The sequence below is a fragment of the Stegostoma tigrinum genome, unplaced genomic scaffold (assembly GCF_030684315.1).
Source record: "Stegostoma tigrinum isolate sSteTig4 unplaced genomic scaffold, sSteTig4.hap1 scaffold_180, whole genome shotgun sequence".
Classification (NCBI taxonomy): domain Eukaryota; kingdom Metazoa; phylum Chordata; class Chondrichthyes; order Orectolobiformes; family Stegostomatidae; genus Stegostoma; species Stegostoma tigrinum.
In genome coordinates this window covers 322,482-343,972 of record NW_026728120.1, presented here as the reverse complement: position 1 = coordinate 343,972, position 21,491 = coordinate 322,482, and the positions used below count along the sequence as shown (strand labels likewise).

General features: G+C 46.8%; 1 protein-coding gene across 1 annotated transcript in view; it reads right to left on the bottom strand.

The window, feature by feature from the left end:
• Positions 1-21,491, bottom strand: part of LOC132207858 (uncharacterized) — a 123,880-nt gene that overhangs the window by 3,555 nt on the left and 98,834 nt on the right. Inside the window, exons 6-7 of the mRNA XM_059643692.1 lie at positions 11,885-12,021; positions 3,090-3,358 (exon numbers count right to left, since the gene is read on the bottom strand). Of these exons, the coding sequence (XP_059499675.1) occupies positions 3,216-3,358; positions 11,885-12,021 (280 nt within the window). The 3' untranslated portion in view covers positions 3,090-3,215. The remainder of the gene's footprint in view (positions 1-3,089; positions 3,359-11,884; positions 12,022-21,491) is intronic.

Sequence of the window (21,491 nt, the reverse complement as noted above, 5' to 3'; positions counted from 1 at the left end):
TTGGCATCTTGTTTATCCCATGATGAACGTCCGACCACACATTCATGCAATCCCTAAAGCTGTCTCTTTACATCTTTTCAATCCTGCCTACCTGTCTCTTGTCTTGGCTCATTAGCAGTGAAACCTTCATCTGGAACTACTTCACTTCTGGACCTGACAATTCCAATGCATTCCCTGTTGGAGTCCCACATTTGCCCATTGAAAACTTGACGTCGTCTAAAACTCCACTGCCCGAGTCTCACCTTGAACCAAATCCTCTTCTCTGTACTTTCTACCTGACTGATACGATAAACAGTAATTTTATTAAATTCTCATTTTTGTTTACAAATCGTTCCTTGGCTACGCCTATCGCTATTTTCGTAATCTCCACCAGTCCAACTATACTTCAGGATATCTGCACTCGTCTAATTATGTCCTCTTGCCCACTCTTGATGTTAAACGGCCCACTACTAGTTGCCAAACATTTAATTGTGTCGGCTTCAAACCCAAGAAGAGACTTCCTGCACCTTCAGCGAGCAAACTCACATCCCGAACCTCAACCCGAGCAACAAATCTTCCCAAAACTCGCTAACTTCCTACACCTCTTAGCCTCTGTACGTTTTCTCTTTTAAGGCACTTTTTAAAACAATCCTCTTTCATCAAGCTCTTGACCGTCAGAACTAACAACTTAATAAGGCTCAGTTGTATTCTGGGATTGTGAAGACTCCTTTCAGACGCCTTCAAAGTTTCCCTCCATTAAAGAGATTTTATAAGTGGTTCAAGTCATTGCCAAGCAGAGGGGGACGAATTGGGGAGTTACTTCAAAGAGCTATGATATGCCAAACGACCTCCTTCCACACTGGCCAACTCTGATTCTACAAAAACAAAAATGATTTTCAGACTTGGGAAGATCCCTCAAAAATGTCACAAGTAACCAGCTTATGGGCAGAGTCGAGCTGCTGAGATGATAGACCAGGATTTAGGGGTACCAGGAGTGATAATATGCTGAACACAATCAAATTTTGAGGTTGTAGAATGATGTGGTCTTCATCATTTTTGACACTTGGACCATTTTCCTTCCTTTCCACAGAACAAGTCAAATAGCGGCAGCACAATGTTGCATGGCTGCTCAAGCCTGCTCCACCATCGATGATGATTGTGGCTGGTCTTCCACATCAATTAAACTTTTGCTCATATCTCATCCTCTTCTCAAAACATCGATCTATTCACGTGTAGTATCCCTCTCGCTACCTTCATGAGAATTCATTCCAATCACTGAACTCCCAACGCTGACCCACCCCAGGTCAAAAAATTCATAGAACATAGAACATAGAACAGTCCAGCACAGAACAGGCCCTTCAGCCCACAATGTTGTGCCGACCATTGATCCTCATGTATGCACCCTCAAATTTCTGTGACCATATACATGTCCAGCAGTCTCTTAAATGACCCCAATGACCTTGCTTCCACAACTGCTGCTGGCAACGCATTCCATGCTCCCACAACTCTCTGCGTAAAGAATCTGCCTCTGACATCCCCTCTATACTTTCCACCAACCAGCTTAAAACTATGACCCCTCGTGCTAGCCATTTCTGCCCTGGGAAATAGTCTCTGGCTATCAACTCTATCTATGCCTCTCATTATCTTGTATACCTCAATTAGGTCCCCTCTCCTCCTCCTTTTCTTCAATGAAAAGAGACCGAGCTCAGTCAACCTCTCTTCATAAGATAAGCCCTCCAGTCCAGGCAGCATCCTGGTAAACCTCCTCTGAACCCTCTCCAAAGCATCCACATCTTTCCTATGATAGGGCGCCCAGAACTGGACGCAGTATTCCAAGTGCGGTCTAACCAAAGTTTTATGGAGCTGCAACAAGATCTCACGACTCTTAAACTCAATCCCTCTGTTAATGAAAGCCAAAACACCATATGCTTTCTTAACAACCCTGTCCACTTGGGTGGCCATTTTAAGGGATCTATGTATCTGCACACCAAGATCCCTCTGTTCCTCCACGCTGCCAAGAATCCTATCCTTAATCCTGTACTCAGCTTTCAAATTCGACCTTCCAAAATGCATCACCTCGCATTTATCCAGGTTGAACTCCATCTGCCACCTCTCAGCCCATCTCTGCATCCTGTCAATGTCCCGCTGCAGCCTACAACAGCCCTCTACACTGTCAACGACACCTCCGACCTTTGTGTCGTCTGCAAACTTGCTGACCCATCCTTCAATTCCCTCGTCCAAGTCATTAATAAAAATTACAAACAGTAGAGGCCCAAGGACAGAGCCCTGTGGAACTCCACTCACCACTGACTTCCAGGCAGAATATTTTCCTTCTACTACCACTCGCTGTCTTCTGTTGGCCAGCCAATTCTGTATCCAAGCAGCTCAGTTCCCCTGTATCCCATTCCTCCTGACCTTCTGAATGAGCCTACCATGGGGAACCTTATCAAATGCCTTGCTGAAGTCCATATACACCACATCCACAGCTCGACCCTCATCAACCTTTCTAGTCACATCCTCAAAAAACTCGATAAGGTTTGTAACCTTAATAAGGAACTGATCTCGCCTGTATGGCTGAGCTGGCTTTTAAAAAGTTTGCCAGTGAGAGAGTCCCAGTGAGAAACATTCATTAAAAAAAATAATTGCATGGATTGCTCTCCAATCCTAAACTCTATTCAAATTCAGTTGGTTTGTGATGCAGAGTGATGCCCTGCAGAGAGGGCTCAATTGCCGTACCAGTGAGCTTACCACAAAGGGTCTTCGCCTCAACCGCTCTACTTGACTGAGGCATGGTGATCTTCAGGTTAAATCATAACCAGTTGTCTCTCTCTAAGGAGTCGCCAAATGGCGTGCTAAGACTTTACCTTTAACCCTGATAACATGGCAACAAGCAGATAACTCAGCTGATGTCACTGACTAATAGAATCCTCAATTATACTGATATTCATGTTGTGATATCATCAGAAGGCATGCTCAACTAAGTTTTAATTTGCAAATTCAGTTAACAACCATTCAATCAATATTACTGAAGTACTCATATTACTGATCGTCTCGATACAACATTCTGGTTACATCTGTTCATAAGTGAAGTGTAATGTAATTGCACTTACTGTGGTTTTATCAATGTGACCCTGCAATGAGTCAAGAAGCAGGTCACCCACAGGTTGCCAATCAGTGTGGACCCCCTCAGCTGTTATCACATGAGCCTCAAGATCACCCAGAGCTTTCTGCAGTTCTTAAAGTTTCTCCAACGCCTTTTCCACCTGTTTCTGCCAGTTGCTCACACGGGTTTTCAATTGCTCCCAATTTTCCTTCACTTCTGTTGACTGTTTGCGGACAGCTTTGGCAATTCTCTGGGCTCTCTCTTCCGGGGTAGGTTCTGGAAATATGAAGTGCAAATAATTTATCAACTGTTCATGATTTTGATCGATAGATTTTCTTTCTAAACCCCTTTCCTTTCAAAGGTCTCTCTGGACTTTCTCCTGAAATTGGGATATATAAGACTGAAGCACATCAATGATAAATTCTGTAATTAGCTAGCAGATCGTGGAGCCATGAACAGAGAATCACAGACAACCAATACAAAGCCAAATACAATTCTGCAGATATTTGAAATTTGTCACTACCAAGGAAGCTTTAAAAAAGGAAAAGGATTAGTGACTAAATGGGTTCAATTCTCAACAAAAGATTTGAAAAATCCTTTCAGTGTATCTTTCGTAGCTATGAGACAAACATCCAACACAAACCAACTTTCATCTTTCAGGACTGGCAAGTTAGAATGATAAACCCAAAGTCTACCCTGCATAGTTCTCTCTCGAACTCACTTAATGAGGTTGTTAAGAGATGTAGAGATAACAAAGTGTGCAGCTGGATGAACACAGCAGGCCAAGCAGCATCTGAGGAGCACAAAAGCTGACATGTTGGGCCGAGACCTTTCATCAGAAAAGGGGGAGGGGGAGAGAGTTGTGAAATAAATAGTGAGAGAGGGGGAGGCGGATCAAAGATGGATAGAGGAGAAGATAGGTGGAGAGGAGACAGACAAGTTAAAGAGGTGGGGATGGAGCCAGCAGAGGTGAATGTAGGTGGGGAGGTAGGGAGGGGAGAGGTCAGTCCGGGGAGGACGAACAGGTCTCCGGGGCGGGAAGAGGTTAGGAGGCAGGAAATGGGGGTGGGGTTTGAATGGCAGGATGGGATAGGTGGGCTGGTTTTGGGATGCGGGAGGGGGAGGGGTGATTTTGAAGCTTGTGAAGTCCACATTGATACCATGGAGTGCAGGGTACCCAAGCGCAATATGAGGTGCTGCTCCTGCAACCTTCAGGTGGCATCGTTGTGGCACTGCAGGAGGCCCAGGATGGACATGTTACCTGAGGATTGGTAGGGAGAGTCGAAACAGTTCATGACTGGGAGGTGCAGTTCTTTCGTGCAAACTGAGCACAGGTGAAGCGGTCCCCAAACCTCTGTTTGGTTTCCCCGATGTAGAGGGGGCCACAATGGCAACAGTGGATACAGTCTACCACATTAGCAGATGTGCAGGTAAACATCTGTTTGATGAGGAAATTCTTCCTGGGGCCTGGGATGGGGGGGAGGTATCGGGACCAGTGAATTTTCAACGTTGTGATGACAACATTTATGGATATGCAGGGAAAAGTGCTGGGTGTCGGGAGTGCTAGAGGGGAGTGTGGAGCGGATAAGGGGGTCACCTAAGGGTGGTGGGAAAAACGTCTTTGGTGGTGGGGTCGGATTGCGGATGGCAGAAGGGTCGGAGGACGACGCATTGAATCCAGATGTTGGTGGGGTGGTACGTGAGGGCGACGAGGACACTGTTTTGGTAGTTATTATGGGGTGCGGGTGAGAGGGATGAGTTGTGGGAAACGCGGGTGACACGGTCGAGGGTGTTTTTGACCACTGAGGAGGGGGAAGTTCCGGTCCTTGAACAACCCTCAACAGTTTCTCTTTCAATTCCTCCCACTTCCTACAGACAAAGAGGGTGGCCAGGGTAGCCAAATGGGCCCAAGCTATGCCTGCCTCTTTGTAGGTTACATGGAACGCTCCCTCTTCCGTACCTACACTGGCCCTCAACCCCACCTCTTCCTCCGTTACATTGATGACTGTATCGGCACCGCCTCGTGTTCCCACAAGGGGCTCGAACAGTTCATCCACTTCACCAACACCTTCCTCCCCAACTTGAAGTTAACCTGGACAATCTCTGATACCTCTCTCTCCTACCTGGACCACTCTATTTCCAACCACTGAGAAACAAATATCCATTTCAACTCCACCAATTCCCACAGCTACCAAGATTACACCTCCTCCCACCATATTCCTGCAACAATTCATCCCCTATTCCCCATTCCTTTGCCTCTGCATCTGCACTCACAGGATGAGGTATTCTATTCCCGTATATCTCAGATGTCCTCATTTTTCAAGGACCACAACTTGCCCCGCTCTGTGGTTGATAACGCCCTCGACCGTGTCTCCAGCATTTCCTGCAACAAATCCCTCTCACCCCACCCCGCAACAACCACCAAAACAAAGTCTCCCTCGTCCTAACGTACCACCCCACCAACCTCCGGATACAACGCATCATCCTTCGAAACTTTCAGATTCTCTGGGAGGCTACGGAACAGGCGGCGGAGCCTTTGGCCTTCATCTTTGAATCCTCATTGTCTACAGGTTTAGTACCAGAAGGCTGGAGGGTTGCAAATGTTGTGCCCTTGTTCAAAGAGGGCAGTAGAGATGACCCAGGTAATTATAAACCCAGTGAGCCTTCCGTCTGTTGCAGGAAAAGTTTTGGAAAGGATTATAAGAGATAGGATTTATAATCATCGAGCAAGCACCAATTTGATGGGAGATAGTCGACATGGATTTGTCAAGGGCAGGTCGTGTCTCACAAGCCTCATTGAGTAATTTTGGAAGGTGACCAAGCACGTGGATGAGGGTCGGGCAGTTGACGTGGTGGACATGGACTTCAGTAAAGCCTTCGATAAGGTTCCACATGGTAGGCTATTGGAGAAAACATGGAGACATGGGATTGGGGGAGATTTAGCAGGTCGGATTAGAAACTGGCTTTGGCGAAGGAGGCAACCAGTGGTGGTTGATAGAAAATATTCAGCCTGGAGTCTGGTTACTACTGGTTTGTCTCAAGGATCTGTTTTGGGACCACTGCTGTTTGTCATTTTTAGAAATGACTTGGACGGAGGCATTGGTAGATAGGTTAGTAAGTTTGCAGATGACACTCAAGTCGGTGGAGTGGTGGACAATGTGGAAGAATGTTGCAGGTGACAGGTAGACTTGGATGAACTGCAGAATTGGGCGGAAAGGTGGCAGATGGAGTTCAATGCGGATAAATGTGAGGTGATTCACTTTGGGATGAATAATAGGAAGGCAGAATATTGGGTCAATGGAAAGATTCTTGGTAGTGTTGCTGTGCAGAGGGTGTCCATCTATGTCGATCCCTGAAAATTGCCATCCAGGTTGATAGTGCTGTGAAGGCGGCTTCCGGTGTTTTAGGTTTTATTGGCAGTGGGATTGAGATCCAGAGCAACTGTCCAAAAAACTGGTGCGGTCTCATTTGGAATATTGCGTACAGTTCTGGTCGCCCCATTACAGGAAGGATGTGGAAGCATTGGAAAAGGTGCAGAGGAGATGTTGCCTGGTCCGGAGTGAAGGTCTTCTGAAGAAAGGCTGAGGGACTTGGGTCTGTACTCATTGGAGAGAAGGTGGTTCAGAGGGGATTTAACAGAGACATACAAGATGATCAGTGGATGAGACAGGGTGGACAGTGTGGGTCTTTTTCCGAGGATGATGACGTCAGCTTGTATGAGGGGGCACAGCTAAACAGTGAGGGATAATAGATTTGAGATAGATATCAGAGGCAGGTTCTTTACTCAGAGAGTGGTAAGGATGTGGAACCCCCTGCCTGCCAATGCAGTTAGCTCAGCCACATTAGGGGCATTTCAACAGTCCGCGGATAAGCATATGGATGATAATGGGATCGTGTAGGGGGATGGGCTTAGATTAGTTCACTGGTCCATCCACATCATCGCAATGAGCAAAAAAGCACACCGTTGTCTCTACTTCACAGGAGGCAAAGGCAATTGCATGTGCCCACAAGGGCAACTTTCATTGATGTACCACAGAAAGCATCCTATCTGGATGCATATCACAGCACGGTTCCTCTAGCAAAACAATCCCTAATTATTATGGCTCCTGCCTTTCTTCTTCCAGGCAGAATTGGTTCTGCTTTGTCATAACTAATTTGGGAGAAAATCCACGCTCAGTCTAAGTTAATTCTTCCAACAATTCAGATACCATGGAATACTGAGCAATGAGTTGGTGTGTGAGAAAAAGAGAGAGAGAGAGAGAGAGAGAGAGAGGGAGAGAGAGAGAGAGAGAGAGAGAGAGAGAGAGAGAGAGAGAGAGAGAGAGAGAGGGAGAGAGAGAAAGCCAGAGAGGTTGGGGGGTGGGGGAGGGAGAGAGAGCGCGCGAGAGAGAGAGCGCGCGAGAGAGAGAGACAGCGCGAGTGAGAGAGACAGCGCGAGAGAGAGAGACAGCGCGAGAGAGAGAGACAGCGCGAGAGAGAGAGCGCGCGAGAGAGAGAGCGAGAGACAGAGAGAGAGCGAGCGAGACAGAGAGATGGGCGATGAGGGAGAGAGGGAGAGACAGACAGACAGAATAGGTGACAGAATGTGAGTGTGTGAGCGCCTGCATCAGACACTGAGAGAGATGTTGCTGAGGTGGAGATAGTTGAGAGTGTCGATCACCAACAATCTCTCCTGGTCCACCCAGATCGTCGCAATGGGCAAAAAAGCACACCAAATGTCTCTATTTCCCCAGCAGGCGAAGGTAATTTGGAGTGTCCGCAAGGTCAACTTTCATTCATGTACCAGAGAAAGCATCCTATCTGGATGCATGTCACAGCATGGTTTGGCAACAGCTCTTCCGAAGACCACAAGAAACTGCAGAGTCATGAACACAGCATAGTCCATCATGCAAACCAGCCTTCCATTCGTTCATTCCACCTCTACTTCCCGCTGCCTCGGGAAAGAAACTGACATAATCAAAGGCCCTTCTCACCCCACAATTACACTCTCTTCTCCCTTTTTCTGAAGGGAAGATGTAAAAAAAGTTTGTATACATGCGTGAAAAGATTCAAGAACAGCTTCTTCACCGCTGTTATTGGACATCTGAATAGGACACTGAAAAGCTTAAATCTAATTTTGATCTTGCTCTCTGTGCATCTTCTCTGTAGCTGTCACTATGTTCCGTTTCACTAATGCGCCTTGTTTGATATCACCTGTCTATACTGCATGCAGAAGAAAACTTTTCACTGTACCTGGGCACATGTGACAATGATGACTCAAATCAAGATAATAAAATGTGAGGCTGGATGAACACAGCAGGCCAAGCAGCATCTCAGGAGCACAAAAGCTGACGTTTCGGGCCAAGACCCTTCATCAGAGATGCTGCTTGGCCTGCTGTGTTCATCCAGCCTCACATTTTTTTATCTTGGATTCTCCAGCATCTGCAGCTCCCATTATCTCTGACTCAAATCAAATTGACTGTGTGCAAGAGAGAGGTGAGCATATGATTGTGCTCAACAGTGCAAAGGCAGTGCATGAAAGTGTGTGTGTGCGCATGACAGAATGTGTGTGCTAGTGACTGTGCTTGAGAGTGTGTGAAAGGGAGTTAGCACAAGAAGGGAGTGTTACAGCATGCATGAGGGAGTGAGTGAGTCTGTAAGTGTGAGTGAGCTTGACAGCAAGTGAATTTGCAAACCTTAGTGTGTGAGGGAGAGATTTGTGGTAGTATGTGTGTACTTGAGAGTGAGAGCATTGGCAAAAGATCCTGCGACAGTGCATGCAAGTGTGCCACAGATTGTGTGCAAGACCGTGTACGACTGTGTGACGGTATGGAGTATGAATGAGTGAGAATGTGACAGAGTGTGTTCGTGAGAGACTGTGTTCCTGACTTTTTTGTGTGTGTGTGTAGTGTGTTTGTGCATGAGGGACAGAATATGCATGTGCAACATAGTGTGACTGTGAACCTCTGTTGGTGCCTGTGAGTGAAGTGATGGGGGAGAACAGGGAGAGGAGAGATAAAGACAGAGAGAGAGACAGAGAGAGAGTGACAGAGAGAGAGAGAGAGAGAGAGAGAGAGAGAGAGAGAGAGAGAGAGAGAGAGAGAGAGAGAGGGAGAGAGAGAGAGAGAGAGGGAGAGAGAGAGGGAGAGAGGGAGAGAGAGAGGGAGAGAGCGCATGAGAGAGAGAGAGAGAGTGCATGAGAGAGAGAGAGAGATGAGATGAGGAATTAGAAATGATGAGTGGTCAATACCTGGAGGAAAAAAAGAACAGTGTGTGAGTGTTACGAGACGCCGCTGGATGTAACATGGAGGCTATTGTTTTTTTCATTGTACTAAATGAAAAGCAAGTGTCACCTCTCAGTGTTAGGGGACAGGAGATGTGCATTAGAGAAGGAGATATCGTCAGCCTTGTCAGAGACAGCAGACAAGTTGCAAATGCATAGAAACTGACATTAAAGCTTTCTTATCAATGTGTAAAGAGGTGAGACAAATATGACGAGTCAATATTGGACCTTTGCGCTCAGTAAAATCATGGAATCATGAATCAGAGAACCCTTACAGTGTGGAAACAGGTCGGTCAGCCCAACATGTCCACACTGCCCCTCACAGCATCCCACCCAGACCCATCCACCTATAACTCACCTAACCTACACGTCACTGAACACCTTGGGAAATTTAGCATGGCCAATCCACCGACCTTGCACATCTTTTGACTGTGGGGGCAAACTCGAGCACCCGGAGAAAACCCATGCAGGCACATGGAGAATGTGCAAACTCCACACAGAAAGTCACCAAAGGGTGGAATTGAGACAGTGGTGTTAACCAGAGCCACTGTGCTCTATATTATGTGAATTCAGCTGCAAGCATTTTTTTTAAAGAAGGGAAACTTACCATCGTCACAGGATTAGAGTGCTTTCAATTTTCTATCAGCTTGGAAAACTTTATCCATATCTGCTTTCACAAGGGCAAGGTGATGGCAATGGTGTGAGACCGGTTAGTATGCAGCAGCTCGCCGTGCAAAACATAACGGCACTTTCATTGCTTTTTTCCAAGGGGCATAACAGAAAGACAAGAACATGAAAAAATCCTGAAATCTTTCTCCAATTTCAATCTCAAAGGGACCATCCGTTCCTCAAAAGTCATAACCAAACTGAACATGGGCCTCCTGCAGTGCCACAAATGATGCCACCCCAAAGTTGCAGGAACAGCAACTCATATTCCGCTTGGGAACCCTGCAGCACAATGGACATGGCTGACAGCTCTGTCAACCACGAATGCAAGGAATGCTCAGTTGAGGAAGAATGCAGACATTTCGGAATCCCTCCAGCAGAAGATGATATCATTCGAACAAATGGATCTGTCTGGACAGTCCTGTTTGTAGATTTTGGGAAGTAAGACTCTATTGTTTGTCATCAAGGATATGGTTGAGTGATCATATTCAGACTGAAGAGACCAAGAATGTGAGGCTGGAGAATGGGTGCAGAACCACGCCTCTCGGAATTCCTGTACGTGTCTATGCTTGGCTTGGGCTACTACGGTTACCTTGTCGCAGTGTCCTCTGAGAGGCGTGATTCTCCATCCATAATGCAACCAACAAACAGATACAATTGGACCCCCACATACAAACCCATACAGATCAAAACCGGAAATGACAGTACTCATGGTAACAGACTGGACAGTGTCAATTCCAGACAGAGTAGAATAACATCGTTTCATTGGAGGCTGTACCGATGATGTCACCGATCATGGTGACGAAACGTCTGAATGAGAAGAAGCCAGCTCGGCGAGCAAGTTCACAACCTCAATCAGAGAACTGGCTGTTTTGAACTACCTTGTTCAAGAGTTTCAGTTTTGATTTTGAATGTTAAATCTCTCCCACATAGGGATGGAGGATTACTGTTAACAGCTGCATTCCAACTAATTCATATCGAATCATTCTTGTTTTGACCAGTCTTCGGGTCAGGCTCCCTCGGTGACTGAGTCTCCCAAATTGTTAAGTTCCCTCGTGAAAGACTCCCCTTCTTTCCACACCCAACTAGATCCACCTCAGTTGGTATCAATTAAGCTGATTAAAAAGGATCTTTGTCTTGTGGATACCTTCCTATGTTTCAGAAGGAGTCAAGGTAACTCAGGGTGACACGGTGACTCAGTAGTTAGTAATGCTACCTCACAGCACCAGGGACCTGAGTTCCATTCCAGCCTCGGATGACTGTCTGTGTGGAGTTTGCACATTCTCCCCTTGTCTGTGTGGGTTTCTGCTGGGTGCTCTGGTTTCCTCCCACAGTCCAGAGATGTGCAGGTTAGGTGGATTAGCAATGCTGAATTACCCACAGTGCCCACGGATGTCTAGGTTAGGTACATTAGCCATGGGAAATGCAGGCTGACAGGGATAGAGTAGGGGAATGGGGATGGGTCTAGGTGGGATGCTCTTTGGAGGGTTGCTGTGGGCTTGTTGAACTGAGTGGCCTGTTTCCACACTGGGCATTCTATAAAACTAGCTTCTCCTGAACTCCTGAGAGAGTGAGTTTATCAATTGCTAAATGCAACAAGTCATAAGGCACCACAAATATGCACAAGTTAGAAACAAGAAATCAGCTCAAAAACCATAAAAGGTAAGAGGGATACGGATACTTCAGCCTTTGGATTGTTTGTGAAGAATAGAAAGTGGGATGTTTTGGCCACTAAATTGGGCGATCCCCGTGATGTTGATATGAATTCAGCAGTTAATTTTGAGATTCTTGTTGAAATTCTTTTGACCTTGTTTCCCTTTTGACATTGCCCAGGTTTGCAGAGCTCAGAGCAAGAGATTTTCTTTTCTTCTTACCTGCAGCATAGGGCGATGAAACGGCTGTCCCAGAGCCGTGACCTCCGCAACTCCTGAGACCACACGAGCACATTCGCCCAGGAATACACACGGACTGATACGAAAGAACTATCGGGATAACAACACTCAGCGTGGTACTGGAAAAGACAGCATGTACAAACAGAAAACAGCTGTAAATAGTGTCAAGAGGTGAAATCAAGTGATAAAGCTAAATTCATGGCTCTTTGCTTGCGTGCTCATTGTATTCAGAACAAAATCAACAAATTAAAGCACATTTCTAGGTTGACGGGCATGATTTTATAGCTATTACAAAGACATGGTTACAAGGAGATCAACACTGGAGGTAAGTGCGCAGGGCTATACGGCATTCCAAAAAGACAGGCAGGAGGGAAAGTGACTGTAAGCGAAGAAATTAGTCTGAGAGCAAGAAACGATCTTGGGTCGGAAGATGTAGAATCCAATTTTATTTATTTGTTAATGGGAGGAGGACATCACTAGCTACGCAGTGTTTATTGTCCATCCCTAATTGCCCAGGGGACAGTTCAAAGTCAATCATATTGCTGTGGGTCTGCAGTCACATATAGACCAGATCATGTCAGGGTGGCAGTTTCCTTCCCGAAAGCACATCAGTGAACCAGGTGAGTTTTTCTGACATTTGGCAATGAATTCATGGTCATCATTATATTCTTAATTCATGATTTTCTTTTGTATTGAATTCAAATTCCACCATCTGCTGTGCTGGAATTTGAACACAGGTCCCCAGAATGTTATCTCAGTCTCTGAATTAACAGTCCAGCAATAATACCACTAGGCCATTTCCTCCCCCATCGTGGAACAAGAAAGCCTGTAGCTGATTCCCACTTGGGAAAAACAGTGAACCAGGAGCTTCTTAAATGGGCGATCGCATCTCCTTACATTTTAAGACAGCCATGGATAATCAGGACCTTGTGGGAAGGGATGAAATTGGGGGAGGGAAAATTACATCAGTGTTAGGTCGGAGCTGAGCAGTATTAATTGGGAGGAGCTTTTATTGAACAAGTCAACATTTGATACGTGGGAGTTATTTAAAGACCGACTCTTCAGTTCAGAACTGGCCTATTCCAGGGAAGGAGGAATGACAAGGATGGCAATCTAAGGACGTACGGACATAAGAAATAAAACAGGAGTAGGCCATCTGTCTCTTCCAGCTCGTTCCGCTGATCTTTTTTGCGGACTCAGCTCCACTTACCCTCCCATTCACCAGAACCCTCAATTCCTTTCCTGTTCAAAGATCTATCTGTTTTGGCTTTCAAAACATTCAACAAGGGAACCTCAACTGTTTCAGTGGGCAGAGAATTCCACAGATTCACAACCCTTTGGATGAAGAAGCTCATCCTCAACTCAGTTTTAAATCTGTTCACACTTATTTTGAGGCTGTGCCCCCGAGTTGGAATTTCGCCCATCAGTGGAAACAATTTCCGATCCATTTGTTTCATAATTTTGAAAGTTTCTATTAGATCACCCCTCATTCTTCTAAATTCCAGTGACTGCAATCCTAGTCTACTCAATCTCTCCCCATACAGCAACATTTTTAATTCTGGAATCAACCTTGTGAACCTCCTTTGCACCCCCTCCAGTGCAAGTACATCCTTTCTCAAGTGAGGAGACTAAAACTGTACAAACTACTCCACACCAAGCCTCACCAGCACCCTATACAACTGTAGCATACCCTCCCGATTTTTAAACTGCATCACTCTTGCAATGAAGGACACTATTCCATTTGCTGTCTCAATTACCAGCCGCATCTGCAAACTACCTGATTCAGACACAAGGCTGCCCAGCTCACTCTGCAGAGCAGCATGTTACAATTTTTCACCATTTAAGCAGGACTCCATTTTTCCATAATTGCTACCAAAATGGATACCCTCACATCTACCATCATTGGACTCCATCTGCTAGACCCTTGTCCATTCACTTTAACTTTCTTCATCCTTCCACAGATTTTCATTGTCCTCTTCAGACTTTATGCTCTCACTCATTTTAGTGTCATCTGTGAACATAGAAAAATACAGTGCAGAACAGGTCCTTCGGCCCTCCATGTTGCGCCAACCTGTGAACTAATCTAAGCCCATTCCCTCACACTATCCCATCATCATCTCTATGCTTATCCAAGGACTGTTTAAATGCCCTGAATGAGGCTGAGTTAACTGCATTGGCAGGCAGGGCATTCCACGCCCTTACCACTCTCTGGGTGAAGAGCCTGCCTCTGACATCTGTCTTCAATCCATCACCCCTCAATTTGTAGCTGAGCCCCCTCGTACAAGCCAACATCATCATCCTGGGAAAAAGACTCTCACCGTCCACCCTGACTCATCTTTCTCTGATCGTCTTGTATGTTTCTATTAAAGGCCCTCTTAGCCTTCTTCTCTCCAATGAGGACAGACTCGAGTCGCTCAGCCTTCTCTCATAAGACCTTCACTCCAGACCAGGCAACATCCTGGTAAATCTCCTCTGCTCCTTTTCCAATGCTTCCGAATTCGTCCCGCAATGGAGCGACCAGAACAGGTCGCACGAGCGTTTTGTGCAGTTGCAGCATGACATCACGGCTCTGGAACTCAATCCCTCTACCGATAAAGTCCAACATACCATATGCCTTCTTCACAGCACTATCAACATGGGTGGCAACTTTCAGAGATCTATGTACATGGACGCCAAGGTCCCTCTGCACATCCGCACAACCAAGAATCTTTCCATTGGCCCAGTATTGTACCTTCCTATTATTCCTCCCAAAGCGAATCACCTCACATTGAACTCCATTTGCCACCTTTCCGCCCAATTTTGCACTTTATCCAAGTCTCCCTGCAACATGCGACATTCTTGCACATTGTCCACCACTCCACCGACTTTAGTGTCATTTGCAAACTCACTAACCCATCCACCTATGCCTGCGTCCAAGTCATTTATAAAAATGACAAACAGCAGTGGGCCAAAAACAGATCCTTGAGGCACACCAGCAGGAACCGGACTCCAGGCTGAATATTTTCCATCAAACACCACTGGTTGCCTTTTTACCGAAAGCCAGTTTCTAATCCAAACTGCTAAATCTCCCTCAATCACATGGCTCCGTATTTTCTCCAATAGCCTACCATGTGGAACCTTATCAAAGGCTTTACTGAAGTCCACGTACACTACGTCAACTGGCCTTCTCTCATCCACATGCTTGGTCACCTCCTCAAAATCTCCATGAGGTTTGTGAGACACGACCTGCCCTTGACAAATCCATGTTGACTATCTCCAATCAAATTGTTGCTTCCGAGATGATTATTAACCCTATCTCTTATAACCCTTTCCAAAACTTTTCCTGCAACAACGTAAGGCTCACTGGCTGTAATTGCCTGGCTCATCTCTACTACCCTTCTTTAACAAGGGCACAACATTTGCAATCCTCCAGTCCTCTGGTGTTAAACCTGCAGACAATGAGGACTCAAAGATCAAAGCCAAGGGCTCCGCCACCTCCTCCCGAGCTTTCCAGAGAATTCTCGGAAAAATCCTCTCAGGCCCAGGGGATTTATCTAGCTTCACACCTTCTAGAATTGACAACATCTCCTCCTTACTAACCTGAATCCTTTCAAGTCTAATAGCACGTATCTCAGTCGTCTCCTCGATGATATTCTCCTCTTCCTCAGTGAATACAGATGAGAAATATTCATTTAGCACCTCTCCGATCTCTACCCGGTCCACACACAACTTGCCACTTCTGTCTTTGATTGGCCCTATTCCTACCCCAGTCATCCTTATATTCCTCACATACCTTAAGAAAACTTTACAGATCTCCTTTATTCTACCTGCGAATGACTGCTCAGGACCCCTCCTTGCTCTTCTTAACTCTCTCTTTAAATCCTTCCTTGCTCATCTGTAACTCTCCATCGCATCAACTGATCCATCTCATCTCAACATCACATAAACCTCGCTCTTCTGCCTAACGCGAGATACAATTTCTTTAGTAAACCACGGTTCCCCTACCTTATCACTGACCCCTGCCTGACAGGGACGTACCTATCAAGGACACGCAATATCTGTTACTTAAACCAGCTCCCCATTTCGATTGTCCCCATCCCCTGCATTTTGCTACCCCATTCTTTGCCTCCTAAGTCTTGCCCAATTATAATTGCCTTCCCCCATCTGTCAGTCTTGCCCTGTGGCATGTTCCTCTCCCACTCCATCGCGAAACTAAACGTAACCGAATTATGGTCACTCTCTCCAAAGTGCTCATCTACCACTAAATCAAACACCTGGCCTGGTTCACTGTCAAGTACCAGATCCAGTGTGGCCTCCCCTCTTGTCGGCCCTTCGACGTACCGTGTCGGGAAACGCTCCTGCGTGCATTGGACGAAAACTCATCCATCCGACGTACGAGAGTTACAGCATTTCCAGTCAATGTTTAGGAAGTTAAAGTCTCCCATAATGACCACCCTGTTCCTTTCACTCCTGCCCAGAATCGTTTTGCCAATCCTCTCCTTCAGATCCCTGGAACTTTGCACAGGCCTATTAAAAAACACCCAGCAGCGTGGCCTCTCCTCTCCTGTTTCTGACATCAGCCCATACCACCTCAGTAGACCAGTCCTCCTCAAAAGTTTTTTCAGCCTCCGTTATACTGTCCTCGACAAACAAAGCCACATCTCCCCCTCTTTTCCCACCTTACCCGATCTTACTCAAAGATCTGAACCCTGGAACCTGCAACATCCATTCCTGACCCTGCTCTATCCATGTCTCCGTAATGGCCACAACATCGAAGCCCCAGGTACCTATCCATGCTGCAAGCTCACCTCGCTTATTCCGGATACTCCTGGCAGTGAAGTAGACGCACTTCAATTCAGCTTGCTGTTTGCCAGCACACTCCTGTGACACTGAGATCCTGTCCATGTCCTCTCTATTCTCTTTCTCCTGTGTACTGAAACTACACCACAGTTTCCCATCCCCTTGCTAAGCTAGTTTAAACCCACCCGAAAAGCACAAGCAGATTTCCCGCCCAGGATATTAGTGCCCCTCTGGTTCAAGTGGATACCGTCCTGTTTGTACAGGTCCCACCTTCCCCAGAATGAGCCCCAATTGTCCATGTACCTGAAGCCCTCCCACGTGCAGCATCCCTGCAGCCACGTGTTCAGCTGAAATCTCTCCCTGTTCTTTGCCTCGCTATCACTTGGCACGGGTAACAAACCAGAGATAACCACTCCGTTTGTTTGAGCTCTCAGCTTCCAGCGGAGCTCCCTGAAATCCTGCCTGACGTCCCTATCCCTCTTTCTACCTATGTCGTTGGTACCTACGTGGACCATGGCTTGGGGCTGGTCACCCTCTCCCTTCAGGACCCCAAAGACACTATCCGAGACAACACAGACCCTAGCCCCTGGAGGCAACGCACCAATCGTGAGTCTCTTGGGTTCCAAACAAGCCTTCTATCTGTCTCTCTAACTATTCAGTCCCCAATGACTAACACTCTCCTCCTATACCCACTTCCCTTCATTGCAAGAGCGACAGACTCTGAGCCAGAGACCTGCACCCCAGTCAGTATTGAGGTAATGCCTCATCGTAAGGAGGTCAGAATTGACGGAGTGGCAGATATTTAGAGGGTCAGTACTGAGGCAGTGCACAACCGTCAGAGGGTCAGTACTTAAGGAGAACCCCATTATCAGAAGGTCAACACGAATGGAGAGTCACATCGTCAATGGTTCAGTCCTGAGGAACACTTCATTATCATCGGGTCAGTCCTGAGGCAGTGCTTCACTGTCAGAGGGTCAGTATTAAGGTTTAGAATTGAGGGAGTGCTATCTGATTATGTCACTCTGACAATGAGGCACTGCCTCAGGAATGAGCCTCTGACAATGAGGCACTTTCTCAGTTCTGAATCTCTGACAAGGAAGCATTCCCTCAGTGCAAACCCTCTGTATGGACCCGATGTCAATGAGGCACTCGCTGAGTACTGACCCTCTGACAAAGTTCCAATAGCTTGCTACTGACCTTCTAATCATGTTTCCCCTCCCCCATTTCTAAATCTGTTACATTGAGGGCACTGCCTCAGAACTGACACACTGGCTATAAGGCAGTCCGTAAAGACTGACCCGCTGATCATGAGGCTGTCCCTCAGTTAATGACCCTCTAAATATGAGGCACTCCCGTAATTCTGACCGTCAGGAGCTACCTCAATGTTGACTCACTGATATAGAGGCACTGCCTCAGAATTGACATGCTGACGATGGGGCACTTGCTCAGGACAGACCCTCTGATAGAGCTGCAGGTTTGATATTAGAGCAGTGATGCACCGCGAGCAGGTCAGTATTAAGGGAGTGCCACACAGTCAGTGGACCAATATTAGGGGAGTGCCACACTGTCAGAGGATCACTCTTAATGGAGTGCTGCACTTGTGGTGAGTGAGTACTGAGGCAGTGCAGCACTGCAAAGGGTCAGTCATGAGAGAAAGCTCCATTTTCAGAGGGTCAGCACAGAGGAAGTGCTTAATCAGAGAGTTATTTCAGAGAGAGTGCTGTATTGTCAGAGTTTCGCACTGAGGGAGTATCACACAATCAGAGGTCCAATATTAAGGAAACACTGCACTGTTGGAGGGTTGATATAAAGGGAGGGCTGCACTGTCAGACGGTTAATGATGTGGGAGTGCTGAAATATCACAGAATCAGTCCTGAGAAGTGCTGCACATTCAGAGAGTTAGTGCTGAGGGAGTGGTCTGATGTGAAAAGATTGATATCAAGGGGCACTGCCGAAGGATCAGGAGTGCAATACTGTCAGAAAAACAATATTGAGGGAGTTCTGCTGTGTCAGTGGGTCAATATTACAGGATTGCTACACGATCCACGTATCAATGTCAGACGGTCAGTCCTGAGGGAGTGCTGCACTGTTGGAGGGCCAATATTGAGTGTGTGCGACACTCACGAGGATCATTTTGTTGGACTTGTGCACTGTCAGAAGTTCAATTGTAAGCAAGTGCCACACTGGTAGCGGGTTAATATTATGGGAGTGCTGCACTGTCAGACGGTTAAAGATGAGGGAAAGCTCATCATCTGACAGGGCATCACTCCCTTCAGACGAACCCTCAGGCGGTGCAGCACTCCAACAAGTTAGTTTCAGAGGCATGTTGTCCCATCAAAGTGACCCTCTCAGACAGGAGCATGCACTAAATCTCGACCCTCTCACAATGCTGCACTGCCTTAATATCGGCCCTCTGGCAGGGCGGCTCCCTTTCAGTACACACCTTCCAAGAGCACAGCACTCTCCCATCATTGACCCTCTGACAGTGCAGTACTCTCTTAATACCTAATGTGTCACACTGCTCTACGCTGTTGGAAGGTCAATACTAAGAGTGTGCTGCACTGTTAGACAGTCAATGATGAGCGAGTGATGCATGTGCGACATTCCCTCAATTCTTATCCCATTACAATGAGGCACTGCATTAGTATGGCCCTCTGACAAAGTAGCACAGCTTTAGAACTGACCCATTGATCATGAAGCTTTCCCTCAGTACTGGACCTCAGAGTGCTCCTCAGCCACAACACTGACTCTCTAATCCTGTAGTACTGTCTCAATTCTGACCTCAGTCCTGACCCTGTTACATTGACATTGCAGTTCTTCCTTACCATGGACACTCTGGCCATGGGACACCACTGTTGGCCCTGTCGCAGTGCAGAATTCACTGACACTCACCCTCTCCCAGACCTTCAATACTGAATGTCTGATAGGACTGCGGGCAGCTGACTCTGACAGTGCAGCATTCTCTCAGTATCGACCCTCTGACAGTAATTAGGGGACTGCTGCATTGTCAGAGAGTCAGGACTGAGGAAGAGCTGCACTATCAGAGGGCAAATATTAATGGAGTTGTGCACTGTCACAAATTCAATATTAACAGAGGGCTGCACTGTCAGAGAATCAATGATGACGGGGCAGTGCGTTGTGAAAAGACCTGTAATAAAAGGCATGCGGTCTGTCAGAGGGACTAAACGGAGAGCTTCACTGTGAGAGGGCCAACATTAGTAAATGTTCCAGTCTCAGAAGGTCAATGTGATGGGAGAACATCTCTCTGACATTATCTTGTTGGCGGGTCAGCGCTGACGTAGTGCTGCACCGTCCGAGGGGTCGGAGAAAGGGACTGATGCACGACCAGGTCATCAGGGAGTGCGAAGTGAGGGGGTCGTCAGCGATAAGTGGGTGAGCTCTGAGGGAGTGCAGCACAGTGTGGGGTCAGCACTGCGGGAGTGCTGTTCTGAGGGGGATCAGGACTGAAGGGGGTCAGCACTGAAGCAGGTCAGCGTTGAGGGAGTGCTGCACTGAGGGGTTCAGAATAAAGGGTATGCTACACTGAATGGGTCAGAAATGAGAGGGGGGTCAGCACTGAGGGAGAGCGGCACTTGAAGATGTTCAATATTACTGTGTCCTGCACTGTGAAAGGGTCAGTATGAAGGCAGCACTGCAATATCACAGAGGCAATGATGAGTGTGTGCTGCACTGCTGAAGGGTTAAATTTGAAGTGGTGTCCCACGGCCAGAGTGTCAATGGTAAGGGAGCATGGCATTCTCAGAGTGTTATTGCTGAGAGAACACCAGTATGACGGAGGGTTAATACTGTGGCAGAGATGCACCGTCAGAGAATCAGTCATCAGAGAGTACGCCGTGTTGGAGGGTCAGTACTGAGGGAGTGTTTCACAATCAGAGCGTCAGTTGTCTGGCAGTGCTGGAAAAGCTCAGCAGGTCTGGCAGCATCTGTGGAGGCAAAAACAGAGCTAACATTTCGGGTCCAGTGACCCTTCCTCAGAACTGTTCTGAGGAAGATCCCCAGTTCTGAGGAAGGGTCAATGGACTCGAAACGTTGAATCTGTTTTCTCCTGCACAGATGCTGCCAGGCCTGCTGAGATTTTCCGGCAACTTTCTTTTTGTTCCCGACTTACAGCATCCGCAGTTCTTTTGTTTTTTATGTCTGGCAGTGCTTGTTTGCTTGTGACCTTCTGAAAGCACAGCACACCCATAATCTTGGCCCTGTGACAGGCCAGCACTCCCTCAGTACTGATTCTCCAACAATGGAGCATTCCTTCAATACTGACCACCAGCGCAGCACTTTATTTCTGAGAGTAGTCTGAAAGAAACTACCTTTGCTTACCCAGAGACACAGGGAGAGCAAGTGCGTATTCTGCAGGTGACTCAGGATGTATTGTAACCTTAACAAGTCAAACAGTATTTCAGATTAGTTTATAATTAAAGATTATTCTAACTGTCTTCCTGGAAAAGTACAGTCCCTACAACACGGGGCTGATACTAATACACTCACTCAGAAGTGACCCTCCAGCAAAGCAGCCCTGCCTCAGAACTGACCCTGTGACAATGAGCTACTCCATCAGCAGTGAATCTGTAATCACGTGGCACTCCCTCAATTCTGAAAACATTACACTGAGGCACTCCTACAAAGGCCTCTGCGTTTTAGGGATTATTTACAGTCATCCCTGTGTTTTACAGGTTATTGAAAGGGGTCACTGTTTTCGGGTTTATTTTCACCCTCCAATCTTGCAGCACTCCCTCAATTCAGGCGTGTAGCAGTAATGTCTCCAGACTGAATCTTGACAAGTGTTGCAAAC